Genomic DNA, 23,369 nt, shown 5'->3' with positions numbered 1-23,369 from the left:
AGAATACATTTGAGGACGCAAGTAGCACTGAAGATGCCCGACCTGTACAAAGCAGACGATGTATTTCTTCAAGATAGGAGAAATGACTTAATTGTAATGCAAACAGGTGAACCCCAAATAAGAATTGGATATTGTTGATAGGAAAGAAATGGAAGGAGGGAATATGGAACTGTCTTTCTAATGGAGATCCAAATTGCACACTGTTATTGATCTGAAATAATTTATCTTGATAAAAGAAGCACTGTGTTGCCTGCAATAGGCAAAAAAACCCTCCCAAACTCAGAGCTTTGATCTTTATCTTCCTGTGACTGGCATAGGTAATATTGCTAAAGGGGTGGGATCATTTTGACTGTGTTGCACAATCTTACTAGATGTCTGTCTCCATATTTACATAGAGACCATGATTGCTTCACATTTTTTATGAACAGTTAAAGGGCTGCCTTTTCCCTCCACCCATTACGCAGGTTTTGTAAATATCTGATACTGTAATTTGTTTATCTGCACTTAATACGCCTCCTCCTTTCGAAGTGGAGGGATAATTTACTGGAGGATAAGAATGGATAGCTATTGTGAAGTTTCCAATTTTTAGTTCATTGCATTTAAAATTTTATTTTTATTCTTACACTATTTGGACCTGTCTGTACATCTAAAAAGTAAACCCTTCTTGCCCTTTATCTGAAGACCTACAGCTTTTAAGCTCCTAGAGAAAGCCCATGTGGCTTGGGTTTTCTTAAAATAATGCATAATGATATGCCAGCACCTTTGTAAATGTTCCAGAAAGAAATATCTTCCACCTCTGTGCATAAATTTATGGCTTGTAGCCCACGAGTGACTACAAAGAATGTACAACCAAATTTTCAGTGTGTACTAACTTTGACATGGTGCTAAACAATTAGATTGCTGAGATTGCTAGAAATATTAAGAGGGATTGATTGAATATGTACAGCATTGAATTTAAGGCAAATTTTTGACTAATACCTTTTTTGTCTTTGGTGATCTGCAAGATATGTAATGATACCTACTAAATTGAAATATAACACTATTTTTCTTTTCTATTCCTGTGAAATTATCAAGCTTTTCTTATGCTAGAATTTATTAAATGAGCATGTTTGGTGAACAGAAGCCTGAACAGATTAGAGAATGGAGGGCGTATTGATTTCCTTAGAGATAGTTCGTCTCCTTAAAAAGTGAATTAGGTAACAATACTGGGTATTTATCTCTGCATTCTTAGCAGCTCCCCCAGACATTGCTTTGAGATATCCTAGAACTCAGCAGAACTTTTTAGTAGTGATTGGATTGTTCTGTAATAGGACAATTCCTCTAATAAATTGAAATTTGGTCATTGATAGAACATTCTGAAACTCACTGTTAAGGTTCAAAGAGAACAAAGCATAACCTTATTTTTTAATATTGTTTAGCATAAATAACTGAAACTGTTTCTGCAGTTTTCTCTTTCAGGTACTTTTCAATGTATATTTTTGTTTTGTTGAAAGAGTTGTACTTCAATTTATTCTTGTTTGCCTTTTCTCCCTTTGGAAGTACATTTCTCCTCATCTCCCTTTAGCATGATTTTTGGTAGTGTTCAGAAACATGCAATAATAAGATGTGTGACTGACCTGTATTTTGAGCCTTTTACTTTTATCTACACAAAAGGGGAGATTATGGACTAGTAACTTGTGCTCTGTAATAAGAATGGCAGCTAACCAAGCTGCAAAAGCTCTTCTTCTTCCATGAGCTAATCAATGTTCTAATTAAGACCAGAGGAGCACACTTCTTAAACTACTTAACATCATTTTTCTACCAACACTTGAAGATGTTATCAAATCCTAAAACTCTTGTTTAGGTATTTGTGGGGTTAAGCAGAGTTTTGAAGCAACTAACTATGAAACAAGCAATTTGTAATATGCTAGTTGATACCTGTTATGCAGCAATAATAGCATAATACAACATGTACATTGATTTTTTTAATGCATGGAATTGTGTGCTTAGGACATTCTCATTCATTTCAGTGAAACGCGTTTGAGAGATCTGGATTCTGAAGAAAGCAATCATATGTGACAGTAGAAGCAGTTGCTTCTGGATCAACAGCTATTCAATTTGCATTCACAAAAAATGCAAAATTAAATTGTTTTTTTTTCTTAGGTCTTTCTTCAAGCTGCCTTTGAATTTAGAAAAAATATATTGATGCTTGGTAGTTGTTTGAGAAGTTGCTCACATAGTGAGAATCTGGGAATCAGACAGAACAGCTCTAAACGAGAGAGAGAAGTGATCACAGAGTGGAAAATGCTAAAAGAAAATCCCATTGTAGCTGAAGGACTTAAGAAGAGTTCACCTGGTTATCTACCTTGTTCATGCATGTTTTGCAAAGCATCCACTCAAACTGCTTTGACTGGCAGATCTGAACATCAGAGTTAAGGAGATTTTTTGCTTCTGTTTTAAAAAAAGAGCGCAGACGGTGACAACATTTGATATGCTTCGGCACCCCTTTTGGGTGATGGCATGTACCCAGTAAGAAGTCAATTACTCTAAATATAACACTTTTTGAATTATTAGTAATCTCCAGGCAATTTGAGGGTAGCCCTTATTGTGCAGTTCAGCTAAGGATGTTGTTAATTTATTTGAGTCTATCTTGATATTTGCCCATAAGGAGATTTAGTTGATTGCTTTAATTATGTAGACCATCTGTATTAACAACAATTTAAGGCACAAATAGCTATTTAGTCACAATTAGATTAATTCACTAGTGCAGTAGATACTATCTCTGTAGCAAATACAGGGAATAATACTATATTTAAATTAACTTATCATAGTCACTTCTCTTTCACCATTCACTGAACTGCTCAAGTGTAGATAAATTGGACAACCAATTTTAACATTTGTAGGCTGCAATAAGCTGCTTATAGCTCAGCATTACAGAGAAAGCCTTTCCTAAAATAGTACCTACTTTAACATCCAGTTCCACAAAACCATTCAAGTGACTTACTTAATGATTAAGCAAAAGCACTTTAACATTTCCTGGCTGTTTGTTTTTAGAATTTTCTTTTGTTTGGAAGAAAAATAACCCCATAGCTTTGTACATAGGTAATATAGGGTAGCATTATATGCATATGTAATACAAGTACGGTAATCCTCAACCTTACGACCACGCTTGGGATGGAATTTCCCATCACTAAGTGAGGTGGTTGTTGACTGAGTTATGCCCAGTTTTATGATCTTTTTTTGCTGTGGCCATTAAGCAAATCACTGCAGTCATTAATTGGAGCTGGCTTGAATTGAATTTGTTGTCGGAAGCTAGCTGGGAAGGTCTCAGATGATGACCATGTAACCTTGGGATGCTGCAGCCATTGTAAATGTATATGAGTTGCCAAGCACCCAAATTTTGAGCATGTGACCATGGAGACACTGCAACAGTCATAAGTATGAGGAACGGTCATAAGTCACTTTTTTTCATCCCAGTCATCACTTTGGTTACTAAACAAATATAGTTAAGGACTACCTGTAATCTTGATTGAAAGCACAACTCCAGAACCAGACACTGTTTCCAGTGCCAGCATCTGTTGTTATAGAAGAATTTTTCTTCTCATAATACACCTTTCCATTCATGATAAATGAATATTTATGAGAGATAGAGAAGTTGGCACCTTGGCTGGGTCTTTTCTTCAGTCAAGAAATATTAAATGGTATAAAAGGGTTCCTGGAGTTATGTCAGCTAGAGTGTAAGACTGGAGCCTCGCAGTGGTTAAATATTTTTGTTATGTGACAAACGTAGGCAGTCTTCTCTTTATTTCTATTTGTTTTCTTCTCTGTTTTTTCTTCTACCCCATCTACCAAGGTCATTTGTTAATTCCTTCCATTCTATGACAGAATATGAGCTCACTCTCCTACTTGCCTTAAATCCCCTTTCATACATGAAAGAACTGAGAAATAATTCCTTTTCTTTGCCTTACATGCTATTCTGTGTTTTCACTTCTGTGACCCAATTCTAAACTTTCATACACAGTAGCTTTTGGTAAGATTCTGACCTGCACAGAGGGATTTATTGTGGATGTTAGGAGACGGGCAGTGATGTTTTATGTTGCGTTCTCCTACCAGCAGAGTTTCATGTTCTTTCCCTCTCTGCCAGCTTCCTTTACAAAGATGGTAGTTGAGTAGGAAGCTACCAGATAATTTTCTCCTTTGTTTGCTAAATGTGGTCATGTTCTGTTGTTATTGCTACAGTATTTCATTTCAATGTGCACTGTTTACTAAATAAATTTATGAAGACAAAAAAAGTTTGGTTGTAATTTTTTAAAATATCTAACTCGGGAGTCGGCAACCCACAGCTCTGGAGCCGCATGTGGCTCTTTCATCCCTCTACTGCGGCTCTCTGTCACCAGTTGGCTCCACAATTGATAGGGTTTTCGGTTAGGACAGGTAGAGGAAAAAAGATGCCGCGCTAGGAGGAGACTCTCTGGTGGGGGAACCAAACTTCTGGTCAGCTCCAGAACTGAATGGGGAGGGGCCCTTCTGATTAGGACCTTTGTGGCTTTTTGAGTGTTTAAGGTTGCCGACCCCTGATCTAACTTGATTATCTTCATCTTTAAATACCACAGATAAACCAGAAATATTCTTTAGTAAACATACTTTTATTGGGAAGGTTGAGGGATTTTAATCAAGCTCCACAGCCACAATGCAGCCTGTAATGGACATAAGATCTGCAAAAGCATCACTTTCATAATCACAGTTGCATGTAATCAATTTACAGTTAAAAGAGTAAGGCAGAATGAAAGAAAACCAGTTAAAGAGTCAACATACTTTCTGGATAAAGAAGGATGGGTGGGGAGGATATAAAGGACTTAAATTTTCAGCAAAAAGTTTAACAGGAATTGGATATCAAAAGTTCAAAATGGATAAATGAGACAGTAACTTTGAAATATTAAATTTGGTGAGTGTTTTTTTTAAATATTGGAATTAAACAGGCAAGCAGACCTGACTCATGAGACTCTTATTTTTTAGCATTAAGAGCATAGACAATTGGTAGTTTTTACAGAATAAAGATAATGTGAGCCAGATTGTGACAGTGACTGCAAATACGGAGTGTAATTTTAGATGAATGTATCCAAGATGCAGAAAGACAAAAGCAAAATAAAAGGGGGGGGGATGCCTGCCTTTTACTTTCCCTCTTATTATTATTATTATTCATATTTCTATGCCGCCCACTCTCCGAGGACTCTGGGCGGCTTACACCAAAGACAGTATACTAAATAGCATATTGCCCCCAACAATTTGGGTCCTCATTTTACCCATCTCGGAAGGATGGAAGGCTGAGTCAACCTTGAGCCTGGTGAGATTTGACCCGCTGATCTGCTGAACTAGCAGTCAGCTGAAGTAGCTGCAGTACTGCACTCTAACCACTGCGCCACCTCGGCTCTTATAACTGAGACTTTTGTTTCTGGATTACAAAATTAGAATGACAATTACCAGATGAGCAGGAAAAACAGGAGAATCGAGGAGGGGGTTGTTAGCACAACTTGCAGAAAGAGAAATTACACCAGAATTGCTTCAGAAAATATTTGAGGATTTACGCAAAAAGTTGTTTGAATCACTTAGTACTAAATGAACAGCTCTGGAAGAGAGAAGTGACCAGACATGTAAAACTAATGATAAAGAATTTTTGAAAAGTAAGACAAAAGTTATTAAAGGGGAGGTGAAAAGATGAAGAGGATACAGAGGCAAAAAAAATGACGAAGTTCACAGAATTTGCAAAATTAGGAAAGGATGTCCTGGTGCATTTTGTTAGGAAAAAGAGAAGAGACCAAGTTGTGTAGAAGCATTATAATGCAAGATTGAAGATTAATAATAAAGATGCATTTGTTCTTAAAGAAATTCAATTAAAATGATGTTCGTCATCATGTTCGAAGAGGACCTTGACATCTAATGGGTTGTGGGCTGTCCATGGTGTGTCCGCAGGTGGCTGGTAAGGACTACATGGGCACGGAATGTTCTGCCACATGTCGGGCAGATGTGTGGGCGCCATTGTTGTAGCATTTGCAGCTCTGGCTTTGCGGAGTGCTCGCTTCTCTTGTGCTGTGGTTGTTCTGTCTTCAAACGTCTGACATTTAATTAAATGTCAATTAAAATACTGCATCAAAGAAAACAGTGCTTCTTTCTGACTGATAGACTTAAACAGAAAAATAATGTACTTTGATGGAACAAACTGCAAGAATGGTTTTTACCTTCAAACAACATAGGCTTTAACTGAATTCTGTGAAGAAAACAAGAGAATGTTTAGAAAAATTCAAAACACTGGAGACAATACTGTAAGAAGTTAGCACCCACCCCTTTCCTAGAAGAATGAAATATTTTAGGAAATATTAAAAAGGCAGAATATTATGTTTCCCTGTATGAGAAATGGAGAAGCATGTTTTAAAGACAAAGCAGCTCCCACCTTCCAGCCCCCACCTTTTTGTTAATGGGCCAGAGGCAGAAACTCAATCTTTGTCAATGGACCATCATCTGCAACACAATGGGACCCATTTAGCAACAGAAACTCACCACATAGCACCTGGGAAGATTACATCAGCCAGCAAGGCTAGCTAAGACCCCCACCCCCTGGGAGTCTGACAACGGATCTTTTGGGGCCCCAGGAAGTTCAAAGCCTGAAAGAGCATAAAACCCGGGGACTCGCTGTATCTCGCCCTTTTCTGTTCAGGAGCTCAAGCCATGTGATCCTATCCACCATTAAACCATCTTTCCAAGCAGTCTCCATGTTTCCAGTGTCTTTTTCCCCACTTGGAGCTGAACCCAGAAGGATATTTCTTCCTACAATACGAATGCGTGTGACAGGATGAGTCTACACAAAAACCTTTACAAGTGCAACTGGAAAGTGAAAGGGAAGGTATTATAGGTATTGACTTTTCTAAATTCTTAGCCTCATCATGGGATTACAAATGCTTAATATGGAATGTAAATGAAGCACATATCCCTTAAGAGAAAAAAAATCATTATTCAAAAAATTAAAATGATATAATTTCATAGAAAATAGGATATTACATACTTGACTTATAAAAATTTGGGTAAATAATTTATCTCAGCAGGAACAAAAAATAATTTCTAGAAAAAGAATTTTTAGAGAGACGAAAATACATCCCAGAACAGCAAGCCTTTTGGGAAAAAGACAGCTTTCATTTTATACCAGAGGTAGTCCTCCACTTATGACCACAATTGAGCCCAAAATTTCTGTTGCTAAGCGAGATAGTTAAGTAAATTTTGTCCCAATTTACCACTTTCTTGCCAGAGTTGTTAAGTGAATCACTGCAGGTGTTAAGTTAGTAACACAGTTGTTAAAGTGAATCTGGCTTTTTCATTGATTTTGCTTGTCAGAAGGTCACAAAAGGTGATCACATGATTCCCCCTGACACTGCAATCATCATAAATACATGCCAGTTGCCAAGCATCTGAACTTTGATCATGTGACTGGCAATGCTGCAGTGGTCGTATGAAAAATGATCCCAAGTCACATTTTGGGATCAGTGCCGTTGTAACTTTGAAAGGTCAGTCAATAAACTATTGTAAGTTGTGGACGATCTATTGCTCCATGATAAACTCTCCTACCTACTGTAACAAACTGTCTCTGAAGATGAGCATTATTTAGATATTTTGAGTGGAGTGCCCAATTAAATGTCTCATTCAAATTAATTTCTTAGACTACTCCCTCACACATAGTCTTCACGTTGCAACCACGTCTGGAATTATTAGCAGTTCAGTTGTTAAGAGAAATGGTCCCTAAGTCAAACCATGACTATGTTTATGGTCTTGCTTTAGTTTTCCTTTGCTTTCTATATCTGCAAAGGTCGTAAATGCCAGGCTTGGTTCCAAAATTACTTTTTGAACACTATTATAACTGCGAACCGTCCATGAAGGAGGCAATCACTAAGCAAGGTCAACCTGTAGAGGTGTATAGTTTACTTCAGTTCAAGTTCCTTGTATCTTGCTGTAGGAAGAAATATCCTTCTGGGTTCAGCTCCAAGTGGGGAAAAAGACACTGGAAACATGGAGACTGCTTGGAAAGATGGTTTAATGGTGGACAGGATCACATGCTTTGAGTTCCTGAACAGAAAAGGGTGAGATGCAGCAAGTCCCTGGGTTTTAAGCTCTCTCTGGCTTTGAACTTCCTGGGGCCCCGAAAGAGTATCCTGATTGGTTGTCAGACTCTCAGGGGGTGGGGTGGGGGTCTTAGCTAGCCTTGCTGGCTGATGTAATCTTCCCAGGTGCCATGTAGTGAATTTCTGTTGCTAGATGGGTCCTATTGTGTTAGTTTCCGTTGCTAGATGGGTCCTATTGTGTTGCAGATGATGGTCCATTGACAAAGATTGAGTTTCTGCCTCTGGCCCATTGACATAGGGTGGGGGGCAGGAAGATGGGAGCTGCTTTGTCTTTAAAACATACTTCTCCATTTCTCATCTAGGGAAACATAATATTCTGCCTTTTTAATATTTCACAAAATATTTCATTCCTCTAGGAAAGGGGTTAATTTCTTACATTGCTTTGCTTAATTTATCCTTAGACTGAAAGGGCGATGATGATGCAATATGAAGCAGAAAGCTGCCTCCCTTAACTTTTTTTAACCCTGTCCAAATACATTGGGTTGAATGTCACCTATCTCAAGCCAGTAGGAGCAGGAAATTCCTGTTAATTCAGAGCAGGGAGTTTTTTTTTTAAAGACTTATGTTCTGTGGCACATTAGGATCCTTCAATCAAGGCCCCACTTACATGTAGGAGAAGGAATTTGGAAAAGGAATTCGGGAGGATTCTGAAATCTCTTCATTTTCACTAGCCGTAACTAGTGAGCAAGAAAAAAAAATGCCCTGTCCATAGAGGAAGAAATCTCATGCCTTAACGCATTTAAATAAACAAACAACAACAACAACACGGGAAATATTATTTCTAAAACATGTGTTTTATTATTCCTTTGAAAAGGAAAAAAAATAATAATAAATCGTCATAGCAACTCCTGGTTCCTTTTAATCCGTCTGGTGCCTGAGTTCCGTCGCCTTGAAAAGTCGGCGAACGAGCGACACCGAAACTGTTATGAAAGCCGCTCCAAAGCTGTGGAGAAAAAGCAGAAGGGAGAGAGGAGGCGGAAGGCGGGGCGAAAGGATCGAGGCGAGCCGTTGATTGGTTCGCTGTTCTCCAAATCAATCAAATCAAGGGCGGGGGCGGAAAGCCCCCCCCCCTCCGTAACCACGGGCAGCGGAAGCGAGGAAACGCCCGCCCGTGCGCGCGCGCGCGCGACTAGTTTCTCTCTCTCTCTCTCTCTCTTTCTCTCTCTTCCCAAGGATGAATCGCCTCTTTTCCCGGCATCCTTTCTGATTGGCTTCCTGGCGCCCTGCCAAAGCGGAAGTCGTCCGAGATGATGGCGGTCGTTATTCCCCTCCGTGGCTCCTCAGCGAGATCTGCCTGGATAACGCTCGTCTCGATGCTGCTGTTGCTGCTCCTGCTGCTGCTTATAGTGCCGGGACCCGCGTTGGCCGGCAGGAATCGAGTCAAAGTACTGACTGACGGAGCGTGGCAAGAACTGCTGCAGGGCGAGTGGATGGTGGAATTGTGAGTCGTGGCGGGCAGAGAAAAGCGGCTCTTTTTTTTTTCCCGGAAGTGCCCGGGCAAATCGTAGGATGGGGAGGGGACCGCAAAGATCATCTAGTCCAGCCCTCTAGAAAGGGGAACTCTGTATCTGCTCAGGGCTAACTCCGCTCCACCCTTCGCTTGTCTCCTTCGCCCCATTTCACTCGTCAGTCGGGAGAACAGTGGATGCCCCCCTGACCTTCCTGTCTCTTCCTTGGGGCTGGCTATTTAAATGATGGAGAGCAGGCTTTGTCAATATTTTAGGATATATATTATTGACCCTTCACTTCACTCTCAGAATTCCTGGGCAGCTTGCATGTTGCTTGGGGAATTCTGGGAATAGACTTCATGCATCTTAAAAAGTAACCATAGTTGATGGACGTGAGCCAAGGGGAATTTTGCACCCTAGATTTGGTAAATCCCTAAAGTGTTTTTTTTTTCAAGAAGTAACTAGACTTCCTGGTTTTTCTTTGAAGAGGTTTAGCTTCTCATCCAAGAAGCTTCTTCAGCTCCTTGATTTGGTAATTCTTTGGGGGAGGGGAGTTTCTGAATGGGAGGAACTCTGCTGTTTCAAGCCAGTTACTGTTTTACAAAAGTGAAAGCAGAAGCAATTTTTGAATGAAACAAAAAATGAGTAGGCCAAGACTGGTGTGCAAGTCACAGTCTCCATGTGTTAAACCCTGAATGCCCTATTTTCCCCATGCTTTGTTTAGTTAGTACTATATCCCATTAGTCCATCTCCCATTTTTGCAGTGTAGTATATCATATTTTTCTCCCTCAGTTCAGCCACTGCCAATGTACTGATTTGTGCATCCAGTCTAGGCAATTAAGAGGAATCCCTGCCTCCATCAGCATCACTGTATGTACTCCCCCCCCCACTCCCAATTGTGACTGTAGCAAAACAACTCATTTGTTCCATGCATAGATATAACATGAGTGTTTTGGTTTGACACAAATCTCCTAAAACTAGCTCTTTTGTGCTTGAAACAGTTAACAAATGGAATGTTATATACCTCTCTAGCACTTGGTTGTTGAGACACTCCATGAATATTCAAGAGCATTAATGCCTCCTGTTACTGAATTATTGTAATTATTAAGGTTAATGAATTGCCATATGAAGTAAGATAATGTAATAAAACAGTTCTCTGTGTTATAGAATCCAGTGAAGTTGATCAAGGTTTTATGACGGCAAGCTGCTTTATATTACAGAGTTAGAACCTCAGTGGTTAGTTTATTCCAGAATAAACAAACTATCTCCTCTGGTTGGAGATAGTTGTTGAAATTCTTGAGCAAAGAGGATCTTAGCCATCACAACTATATATCCATTGAATTAGATATACCAAGGAACGAACTAAGAAGATTTTGTGTGCAGGGCATAGATACTTTCCTTAAAATTCTGCCCCTTTTAGTCTTAAATATTTATTATATTGTAACCAGTACTGCTCTACTATCATAGATGCTTGGCACTACAGTTTTCATAAATCATATTAACAATATACTGTGTTTCCCTGAAAATAAGACCCTGTCTTATATTTTTTTTGAACCCCGAAATAAGTGTGTGGCCTTATTTTTGGGGAGATCATTATTTTGGGGCGCATGAAGCAAGATGGGGCTCCTCTTGCCGCCTTACCTGATTTCCAGCTTTGCGTTTAAATATTTTCAGGGAGGGCTTATTCTCGGGGGGAGGCTTATTTTAGCACATACACTCAAAAGCCTGATTGGGCTTATTATCAGGGGATGTCTTATTTTCGGAGAAACAGGGTATAGCAAGTATGCAGTCCAAGATGCCTGCAGTTTTTATTCTCAGTTATGGAAAGAAAATGTTTTTTCCCCCTCCTGTGTAACAATTGGTTATATAGCATTTATTTTTCAGCTATGCTCCTTGGTGTCCTGCCTGTCAGAATTTACAGTCAGAATGGGAAAGCTTTGCTGAATGGAGCGAGGATCTTGAAGTGAACATTGCCAAAGTGGATGTAACAGAGCAGCCAGGTAAATTGTTGTTCCGATGTGAATTGAATAACATAAAATACGTTTCATTGCTTTAGAATAAGTTACACACAGTTGGAAGGTTGGGGTGTGGTAACTCAGTGGTTTAATCATGTTGGAGATTTTCTCTGCTCCATTGGTTCGAGACCTAGCACTGTATGACGGGATAAATTCCCATCAGTTAGCTTCTGCCCACCTTGCAGTTCAAAAGGATGTTCTATACGAGTAGATAAATAGGTACCACTTTGGTGGACAGATGAGTTGAGGCAGTCAGTGCAGTCAGATTTCTGAACCTTCCAGGTTGCGACACCCCTTTGTGAAGCAACTCCAGAGAAAGGGTGGGGGGATCAGATGATGATGCAGAAAGAGCTGCTTATCTTTCTGGTGTGAAGCCAGCTCGCCCTCCTGTGGTGCACCATGGGAAGTGTGCAAGCGTGTATCTAATAGAGCTGGTAAATAGGCAAACTACTACTCAGCATTAGCATTGTACTCTCCTAGTTAATGTCACAATGCTATATGCTAATAATAATAATAATAATAGTAAGGTTTTAAATAAAACCTTTTTAAATAAAAAAAGTAAGGTTTTTCTCCAACCTGAAATTTGCCTTCAGTACTTTTATTTATTATTGATTTATTCAATCTATATGCCGCTCATAGGAGCACAATGTCTCAGTGGTTCAAGATGCTTAACTTACCTAGGTTTGAACGTGTCGTGGTGAGCTCCCATTACTTGCCCCAGCTCCAGCCAACCTAGCAGTTCGAAAGTATGTAAATGCAAGTACAGTAGATAAATATATCTCACTTCAGTGGGAAGGTAAGAGCATTCCATGCGCCTTGGCATGACCATGGAAGTGTCTTTGGACAACGCTGGCTTCCTGGACTAAGAAACAGAGATAAAGCGCACACACACACACACACACACCAGAGTTGGACTCCACTGGATAGGGGAAACCTTTAACTTTATATGCTGCCTATCTTTCCTGATGCCAACTGTAGGCAACTTACATTCAATGTACTCATGATGCAATGTGTATGTAGCCTCAGGCTTTTTCCATCAGATACCTTCAAGCTGTGTTCTGAGGATCCTGATAATTCTTCAGAAACTTTTTGGGAATTTCTTAGTGAGAAGTAAATGAATGTTGGGAACTCTTTCAGGAGTCAGATTGGACTATACTAGCATGCCTGCACTGAGGGTAGATAAATTCTCCACTTTATCCCTCTGAGCCCTCTGCTTAGCTGACAAACTGATGAGGAAAGATTTTTGGAACAAAAGGCCTTTAATGAGATGTATAATTTAGTAGCAAGGATTATAGGTGGAAAGCTTTGCATTCAAAATTATTCCTCTGTCATGAACTATGTAGCCTGGAGCAAATTACATGGAACTAGGCACTCCCAATTTTAATTGTGATATAGAAACAATAACAACTGTTGGTTTGCTGAAACACTGTGTGCCGCTAATTGTTACAACTTTGAAAATAGCAAGATATGTTTGTGTTGGGAAAATTGAATAATGTAATAGGTTAGTAACAGAATATAGCACTTCAGTAGCTTGTTAGAAGCTGAATGGGGTAACAGCTAATAACATGTTTGAATAGTGAAACATTAATTTCTTCATCAGTAAAGTTCTGACCAATTCCATTTTTGTCTGCCTGTTGAATTTTTCATAAAAAAATAATATACTGGTAACTAATAATAATATATAAGAAACAGATGGTTTTTACTGATCGAGTTCTGGATATGGCTGTTGGTAATATATTGTTTGTAGGATGCTGGGGATGGGATGGGTAGTGCGATCTTCAGTCACATTACTTATTACCTCTGTCTCTTTTAAAAAAGTCATCTGCAATTGTATGCATAATTAAAATGAGGAAATTTAATTTGAGGAAAGTTAATGTACTTGTGACTGATTACCTTGAAATACATCTACCATAATGAACTCTTGACCCTTATTTTTCTCTCTGGATCTTTATATAGGACTAAGTGGAAGATTTGTCATAACAGCACTTCCCACCATTTACCAGTAAGTACTTTAAAGCCTAAAGTTGCTATAACTCCTGTGGTTTTTGGCTCAAAAGCAAAATAGGAAAATACTTCAGCATCTCACGTTTTTCTATTGTAGTAATTTTAAACTTCAGTGAAAGTAGCTGTTTGGAGGATGATAAAAGACCTAGAATTTAAAATCAATTAAGGGAATGAAACTTAAAGTAATATTGTTTATTGTTTACAGTGTTGCTAGGTGAGACATTATGAGAATTTTAAGTGCTTGACATGGCTCTTATTTTGAACAGTTGTAAAGATGGAGAATTTAGACGGTACCAAGGTCCCCGAACTAAAAGTGACTTCATCAATTTTATCAGTGAGCAAGAATGGAAGTCTGTTGAGCCTATTTCTTCATGGCTTGGACCGTCTTCATTTTTGTAAGTATCAGCAGAAATGTTTCTGCTCCCTAACAGGCTTGGGAAATAAATGCCAAAGCTTGAATTCTGACTTTAGATGAATCCAGTTAATTTACAGATCATCACTGTAGTCAACAGCACTGATTTAGGCAAATTACCTGGGAAGTTTTAATCCTGTCTGTCCCTCATTCATTCTCTCTCCCTCCCTCCCTCCCTCCCCTATCAAGTTTAATAATTTATGAAGCCAAGATCAAGTTAAGATCTAAACCAGTGATGGCGAACCTTTTAGACACAGAGTGCCCAAACTGCATGCATTTGCATGCCCAAACTAAAAACTCAGACATGCGCATGACTACATGGACATATGCAAATGTGCGCATGTGTGCATGCATAGCAAGGACCCGAAAACCAGCTGACTGGCAGGAGATGGGGCATCCCAACACCGGCAGCGCAGCAAGAGGTAACATCTTTTTCTTTCATGAGCTTCTGTTTTGTCGTTTGCAGGGAAACAAGCTCACTAAAGAAACACCACAGAGATTTGACCTGGGCCGACAGCGTGCGTGCCAGCAGAGAGGGCTCTGTGTGCCACCTCTGGCACGCGTGCCATAGGTTTGCCATCACGGATCTAAACTAATGATTTATGAAAACAGTTATGATCTCGATTGAGTCTAGTTATTTCATATTTTCATTATTTTCCTATAAGAAGTTTAGGGTAACCAAATAGGTCATAGTCGTTCCATTTTATTCTGCACTGGTCCACTACCACCTCATGTACTGGCCCAGTTGTGAGCACTTCACTTAAAAAAAAAAAAAGAATAAATTCAGAGAAAGAAAGCCCATGAATATGATCAGGGGATTAGAAACCCTTTGAAGAGGAGTTGGATGTGTTTAGGTTTGAAAAGAAAAGAACATTTGAATGCTTTGCTAAGGTTAGAGTCCACTATGTTCAAGCCGTATTCCCGTAAGTAAGCCGTAAGTAATTCTGTCAATAAAAGACATGAATTTAACTGGGTTTGTATCCAACCTATACTGTCTCTTACATTCCTATCCACAACTCACAAATATGCTGTTTAATAGTCTGAAGATCCCGTCCAGTAAGACATCAAACTGACAGATCTTTAATTTCCTCAGTTCATCTTCCCCACCTTGTTTGAAGATAGGGCCATTTGCTCTCCTGCAGTCTTGGGATGGGACCCTCACAATATTTCCAGGAACTCTGTAAATATCTTTGTCATTCTTTGAATGCTCAAAAACATAATTCCTCTGGCCTTGGAGATTTGAGTTCATTTACATGTTTCTCTCTTGTATATCTGAGCTGCTTCACTTCATTTCACTAGTAACACAACAATGGCCAGCAAAGGCTTTATTTCCTTTGGGGGAAAAACTAAAATCTTAATTAAAATAGTCTACTTGTTCACTAATTCATTCCTTTCTCTTCACAACAGAGTTAGGATCTATTTCTTCTAACATACCCCCAGCCCCCTTATGTTGTTATTTTGGGAAACTTTTGCAAGTTTCAAGCTCATCCTGTGATTACCATATTTTCCCCTTTGATTAGAGGCTTCTTCATACTACTATGCAGACCCTTTTTTTTCTTTTGAGCATCGCAGAAAACTCTTTTTGCTTCTACATTGATTTCTTTAGATGTCTCCCACTTTTTCTTCCAATAGGAATCATTTACAATTGGGTTTCATTTATAGTTGGACATGGGAATTGATTCCATTGCAGTCAGGTGAAAATTGCATGAGCAACCTTAATAGAACTTGAATGCTGAATCTCAAATGGGCTGCTTAGATCACTGAAATCCACTGAAAGTTCTTTAATTGTACATTTTATTTTTTACCTCTGACCGTAGAATTATCCCTTATTTTAATTTTTTTCTCATGTGTTTCTTTGCAGGATGAGCAGCATGTCTGCCTTATTTCAGCTTTCCATGTGGATTAGGGTACGTGCCACATCTTCCTCTTAAATCAGAAGGGAGATTAGGTTTGAGTTTATATATATATATGGCTGCCCAACTCACTCATTGTGATTCCAGGCAGCTTACAGAGTTGCTGTCCAGCTAATTCTCAAAATTTGTTTTTTCTCCCTTTCAGCAATGTCACACTTATTTCACAGAAAACCTTGGTATACCAAACTGGGGATCCTATGCAATTTTTGCATTTGTAACTTTGTTTTCGGGGTTGCTGCTAGGCCTTGTAAGTAAACATGCCTCTTTGCACTCAGAATTAAAAGGAGAAGATAAAGCTGGAATGTAGCACTGAAGAATGTTGGTTTTCTTTTCAGATCATGGTGTTTCTGGCCGATTGTGTGTGTCCCACTAAAAAGCAAAGGCCATACCAGCATCCTCATCAGAGTAAGTATATTGCTGCATGCCAAGGGAATTTCTTCACTTGAAAAGGGGAGCTTTAAGCATTGAGCCAATCTTGAAATTATCACCTTTGTGTGGTTTTATCTTTCGTTTTATTTTCCTGCATTAGTATATTATATAATATACTAATTATATTAGTATATAATATAATATATTATAATATACTAATTATATTAGTATATAAAAATTAAATAAATAAATAAATTACCAGAGCTTTTTCCAAAATTATAAAACATCTCACTAATTAAACTACCTGTTAATTAAATAATGGCACTTAACTCTATTTCTTTTAGCCCTGCCCACTTTCAACAGTACCACTCAGTGGTCATTTGTACCTCTCTGCTCCGTCCTAGATCTTATTCCTAAACCAGCAAGAACAGAGGGAGGGAGGCTATCTTGTTTGCTTAAAAGGAGATAGTAATGCTATTGTGTCCGGTTGGGTATCTTAAATAACAAGCGGCAGATAAGGAAGGAATAGTTTCACCCAAGTTTGATAAATATTAACTATTAATTTTCTGATACTAGCAAGGTTTTGCAACTTTAAACAGTTATTCTCTGAGGCCTAAAGCTCGTATTCCTCATAAAATAGAATACAAAGTCAGAAGAAGTAATGAAATTGCCTTGGGCGGGACCCAATTAGAAAGCAAAATTTTTAGCAGGTGTCGGTCTTATAGTAAATTTCACCTCCAGGAAATCATGAGGGGGGCTTTAGCAACCAGTTCTTTCCTGCCCTTTTTATGTAGGATTGATATATGTTACCTAGCCTTGTAAAATTCATGTCAGAATCTTACCCATGCAGTAGTTTGAATCCTGACTTGCTGCTCTGTTCATAGACAGAACTGAGGGGAAATAATTTGTTTATTTCTTAGACTCATATTCTACTTTTCCTCCATGTATTCAGTACTTGGGAATCTTAATTTTATTTATGCAGCAAATTCTAGGAATTATGTGGTGCAAAAGAGATAGAATAGAATTCTTTATTGGCCAAGTGTGATTGGACACACAAGGAATTTGTCTTTGGTGCATACGCTCTCAATGTACATAAAAGAAAAGATATATTTGTCAAGAATCATAAGGTACAACACTTAATGATAGTCATAGGGAACAAATAATCAAATATTAGGAAACAGTCAATATAAATCATAAGGATACAAGCAACAAAGTTACAGTCATACAGTCACAAGTGGAAGGAGATGGGTAATGGGGACGATGAGAAGATTAATAGTAATGCAGACTTAGTAACTAGTTTGACAGTGTTGAGGGAATTATTTGTTTAGCAGAGTGATGGCATTCAGAAAAAAACTATTCTTGTGTCTAGTTGTTCTGGTGTGCAGTGCTCTAAAGCGTCATTTTGAGGGTAAGGAGTTGAAACAGTTATGAATTCAGTACTTGGGAATCTTAATTTTATCTATGCAGCAAATTCTAGGAATTATGTAGTGCAAAAGAGATTGGCCCAAAGTCACCCAATCCATAGTTCAGGATCAATTTGAAGCCTAATTATGCTCCAGCCACTTAACTATTACAGCAACTGTCTCTCTAGAGCCAGGAGCATGTATTTTTCCCTCTCATTTACAGAGGGAAAACAAAGCCATTTTTGTCTCCTTTATAACTTCAGGACCTCTATTTTAAGGGTCATCCAACTCTCTGGTTCTAGAGTGGTTATACAAAATTGCAGAGGGAAACAAATGAAAATTGATTGTCTTCAATCCATTTTTTATCAGTGAAAATGTCCTACAAGTAGATTTCAACTGGCATGAATTTAAAACCAAATTAATGTTTATGGTCTGCTTTAAAAACTCTGAAGGTATTCTGCAAATTGCTTTTTGCTGCATGACTTCTGCAGAACTGGAATGTAATACTTGCATAAAATCCCACACAAATTTTGTTTTTAAAATGATTGCTTCTAAACTCAGGCTCCTGGTTTTAGTTGGATTGTTACCTTTCACAGTCCTAACGTAAGTTTCGCTAGTTGAATTTAATGATAATTGCAATCCAACCTTTTTGTTAAAAGCGGGCAGCATGATTTCTGGGAACTGAGATACTGTTAAAAGATATTTGACCAGAGTGGATAATAGTAGTCACTTTCATACCATACCTGCAGATTGTTCACCCTGCTTCTTTACCATCTAAAGCAGGGGTGTCAAACTCGATTTCATTGAGGGCTGCATCAGGGTTGTGTTTGACCTTGGGGGGCTGGGATGGGCATGACCAGGGTGGGCATGGCCAGCTTGAGGTCACTCGTGTCAGGGGCACCTGTGGTGGCCCGAGTGCTCTGCCAGCGAAAACGGGTTCCTGAGCTCCGTTTTTCGGCTGCGATGGCCTCCTGCAAACCTCTGCCAGCAAAAACGGAGCCCGGGAAGGCCACATGAAACCCTTGCGAGCTCCATTTTCACTGGCAGAGGCACCGCGGGACGATCCTTTGCTATTTCCAGGGCAGCCTCTGGGCCAGATCTAAGCAGGCCAGATCCGGCCCCCAGGCCTTGAGTTTGACACCCCTGATCTAAAGAGATAAATTGGCAGTGCTGAATTTTCTTCTCTTTTTAGGAAAGCTACTAGAATCTGCTCAGCATTCGAAAAAAAAAAGTGAAGGACTTGACGGAGTCAATCTTGATGGTGGAATGGACCGCGGAGATCCATGGTACCCTGTTCCTCCAGCAAATCCAGTGAGGCAACGCGTCGCAAAACCAGCTTCTGAAGCAGAGCAGTCATAGCTCTTGCCAGCAGGCTCATCTTCTGGTGATCCTGGATGGATGCCTGATGATCAAATCTGCAGGTGGGCAGGAGAGGTGGGAAGGTCCTCCTCTTCTACCTCCCAAGAGAACCAAGACTCAGAATCGTTTTGAGATGGTGAAAAATTGTTTCTGAATCTTTCAGTGGGACAAGTTTAAAGCGTGGTGACGGAAATGCTTTTACCTGTCTCCCTGGAACTGGTCCGGGAGGTGCAAAAGTGTTAATTTGCCTACGGCACAGGGAATTCCAGAATTTGGATGAGTTACCAGTCTGCAATGCCGGGACAAACATTGGGCCCAAAACCAGATGATCCCTTCTGATGAAGCCTTTCTCTCCATGTAGAAATAACCCAGGAAGAAAAATGCTTTCTTCTATTACTTGTTTGGATCCCAACTCAAGAGGTTACTTCTACAGTTGGCTTGCTTTTACAAGTGCAAAATTACAAAGAGCCTTTTTTCGTTCTGACTAATAATAATAATTTTAAAAAATCTAGCTAATTTTGAATACCCAGGAAGAGTTGAAGCCCAGATTTTTGAACAGCAGCTAATTCATTCTAAAAAATTTGGATCCCATGGCAAAGAGATTTGGGTTTTTTATTTGTTGTTTCTGTTTTAAATTGCTTGTTATGTGAGGTTGTTATATGAGAGGCTATTGTTCAAAAGTGAAAGAGCCCATAGTATCCCTTTTGCCTAGCCTGAACTCCACGCTGTTCCACAATGTTGCTTGATTAGGTACTTCAAGCTTCATATGCAACTATTTGGCAGGAAAAAGAAGTAATCATGTAAAGTTAGTTTAATGATCTTATTCCTAATAGCTTAAAGACTAAGACGTACAAGTTTATTAGATAATCCTGTATCTAGGGAAGGATGCTGCCATTGTTAGCATAGTTGTCAGTTTCTTTCCCTGGGGGGAACTTTTTGCTTAGATCTTTGAATAAAATCTCATTTTTATCAGAATTTCAGGACATGCGGATTCTTGCAGCAGCTTCCATCAGCATATCACAAAGCCAAGAAATTCTGCCAGCTATCATTTTTCATCTGTTTCCTTTTAGTTCTGTTTCCTAAGACACAACATTCTCAGAAAGTTTTCGGACATCACATTCTTTTTGTACCACAAAAAGTCACTTTGCCAATATTTTTGCTTAATCAAAATTTGTCTTCAAGAAGGAAGACTCAGTGGCCACTTGACATAGCTGGCTAGTCTGCCTTAACCACCTATTATATTGACAAACTACAAGTTTATGTGATAAGTTTGAAAAGCTTTAACAAAATATGTTTAAGTTTGAAAAGCTTTAGAAAAACAGGATATTTCCTTGCAAAGGCAGTAGTATATGGCCTTAGCTGATAAGTAGAATACAGTTCAATTGGCTTATGAAGCAGGCATAGAGCAATTTACTTTTACATAAAATATTTCTTTTTTGTCCCCCCCCCTTAAAGCTCTCTTTACAAGCTCATGAAAACTAGGAATTACTTGTCATTCTTTTCTGAACCCTGCCTAAGTTTTGATGTACATAATGGGAACCTACAGACCATAGCAATGCTTGTTTTTCCATTTTCTGTATGGGCAAAAAAAAAAATATTTCACATTTTCTTCCAAAGATGTTAAAAGTAAGATGCTGGCCAGTAAGCAGCCATCTCTTCCCCTGCTTGCTTGTGGCTTGCCTGTTTCCTTAAAGGTCTTAAAAGCCATTGGAAGTCAGGTTCTTTGGCTCTATATAGGTGTGTTTGCCCCTACCACAGACAATTGACTCAAGTTAATATTTCTTTCTCTCTACCCCCAGCTGTGTTATGAACCTTTAAGAATGTTTTGGAAAGGGTCTTGTTTGTATTGAAGAGCCATGGTGGCGCAGTGGTTACAATGCAGTATTGCAGGCTAATTCTGCCGACTGCCAGCAGTTCGATCCTGACCATCTCAAGGTTGACTCAGCCTTCCATCCTTCCGAGGTGGGTAAAATGAGGACACAAATTGTTGGGGGCACTATGCTGACTCTGTAAACCGCTTAGAGAGGGCTGTAAAGCACTGTGAAGCGGTATTTAAGTGCTATTGCTATTGCTATTCAGCGCTGAGATAAGGATATGCGAAGAGGTGGTTCTGTTGGTCGATTTGTCTTCCATTGAACCGGGATTGTGTTAACTGATTGAAACAAGCTTCTCAGGCACCTGTTCTTGTTTCAACAATGGCCACATGCTGACAACTGGGACTTCCATACTGAAGCATTGAAATTAATGTACATTTGCTTTAACGTGATCTGTATGGAGAATCCATAGGTGTCCTTGAAAGCAGTCTGACTTAATTCTGTGCAGTCCAGTCTATGGGAAATTGCTGCAAACTTCCAGGGCTTTCTGCTAAGCATGTCATCTGCTGCTGTTGCTCCTAAGAGCTCCCTTGAATCAATCTGAAGCTTAAACTAGCGAGAACTAGCCAGAACTAGGTTCTCTTGAAATGGAGATACTTCTCCTTCCTGTAGGCAAACATCTGGATTTTATTGTTGAGTTTCTCTAGCAACAATTTCTCTCTGGTCAGCACAACCTCCGCTGAAAGAAACCTTCAGGCAGAATAAGTTGTCACACAATGGGGGGGATAAAGTTCTAAGCCTACCTGTTCCTTGTTGTGCCCTCCTTTTGCAAAAGGTTGTCTTTTTACAGAGCAGGCAATACATAAGCAGTCTAAAGTCAAAAAGTCCTTTCTTACAGCTTGTTCAACATTTGTGGGCTGGCAGTTAAATAACCTTTAAAACAAATTCAGATACGTAGGAGAGAAAGGGTGAGGCGGGGGTCATGCTTGAGGACTATGCTGTGCTGAAGGAATTATTCTTCATCTCTTTAGTCTTTGAATAAGCCAATTTAAATCTCCAAGGATGTAAAGCATGTTCAGTATTCAGCTGTTAAGCGGATGTGTTTATTATAATTGGTAAGTGTTTTTTGTCCCCTTAAGAAAACATTTCCAAGTAATAAAGTTACCTCCATGTCTGGAATTTTATGTATTTGTAACTTGAGTTGTTTTTTAAGGGTCACTTTTAATAACCTCAGTTGGATAGTTGAATATAGTACCAAGTTTTCCTTTGACACAATTATCGGTGAAAGAACATCTCTTGAGGAATAATATGAATACTGAACTAATTCCATAACTCTCAACTAGTTGATTATTCTAGGGTTTTTTTTTCATAGAATTTTTAAAAAATACACATTTATTTCAGTGCAGATGTCAAAAATAATTGAAAGGCATGCAATACATGTAGATTGTCTATTTGAAATACTTTACTTTCTAACTGAAACTCATGAAAAAATGTGGGAAACCAAGATTCAATTCTTTCTTCAGTTAGAAAATTTCTTGGTGCCTTTCCACAAACTCCCCCATTCCCAATTACCGGTATGTTTATTATGCAACCCTTGAAAGCAGTTGCATTTTTCCCCCAATATTATGCTGCAGCTGCAGCTGCAGAAGAAAACTCTGCACTGCATATTTTCTAAATTATTTCCAAATGATGCATGCCCTATTAATCATGTCAGTAATCATACAATTCTTCATTTGCAGTTTATGTTCTGGTTCAATTTCTGTCTTATTGATATTATACAGTGCAGAATTTTTTGCACTGACTTGGCCCCCTTTATTTCAAACTCTCCTCTGTTTATTTATTTTGTATTCCTGTTTATGAAATGTTACTGTTAGTGAATTGTCATGTAAGTGTGTATAAAACCACATACACTTACTGTATATAGACGCATACTGTATATATTTATGTATTGCGATTAGTTTCTAATTGGTTCAAGAGTTGCTTCACAGACTAGATGCTGTACGCCACTTAGATTTAAACTAAGCTTAGCTTCCTGTATGAAGGAATTCATGGTAAACTGTTTTAAGATTTGGGCTGTTAGTTCACCTAGAAATTCAACTTCTTCACTATGAGTGGAACATTTTTAACTAAGTCTATTTGAGGAGAGTTAAAATTCCCTATTAACCTAACATGTAAACATATACCTCTCCAATAATTTCCCCCCCCCCAAACCTCCAGAGTGAATCAGAATAGAGCTGGAAGGGACCTTGAAGGTCTTCTAGTCCAGCCCCCTGCTCAGGCAGGAGATCCTATACCATTTCGGACAAGTGGCTGTCCAGTCTTTTCTTAAAAGCCTCCAGTGATGAAGCACCCACAACATTTGAAGGCAAGGTGTTCCACTGGTTAATTGTCCTCACTGTTAGGAAATTTCTCCTCAAATCCAGGTTGCTTCTCTCATGGATTAGTTTCCATCCATTGTTTCTTCTACCCTCTGGTGCTTTGGAAAATA

At 39.0% G+C, this 23,369-nt stretch overlaps 1 protein-coding gene across 1 annotated transcript; it reads left to right on the top strand.

Annotated features, from left to right (window-relative positions):
- The first annotated feature begins 8,238 nt into the window (after positions 1–8,238).
- On the top strand, positions 8,239–22,065 carry TMX1 (thioredoxin related transmembrane protein 1). Its single transcript, XM_034433301.3, has 8 exons — positions 8,239–9,585; positions 11,477–11,592; positions 13,564–13,609; positions 13,878–14,006; positions 15,885–15,930; positions 16,082–16,183; positions 16,272–16,341; positions 18,901–22,065. Exons 1-8 carry the CDS (start codon positions 9,392–9,394, stop codon positions 19,065–19,067), a joined length of 870 nt encoding a protein of 289 aa, XP_034289192.2. The 5' UTR covers positions 8,239–9,391; the 3' UTR covers positions 19,068–22,065.
- Positions 22,066–23,369: the final 1,304 nt, after the last annotated feature.

This window comes from Pantherophis guttatus, chromosome 1, assembly GCF_059756535.1.
Source record: "Pantherophis guttatus breed Tessera chromosome 1, ASM5975653v1, whole genome shotgun sequence".
NCBI classification, from domain to species: domain Eukaryota; kingdom Metazoa; phylum Chordata; class Lepidosauria; order Squamata; family Colubridae; genus Pantherophis; species Pantherophis guttatus.
This window is presented reverse-complemented; position numbering and strand designations above follow the sequence as displayed.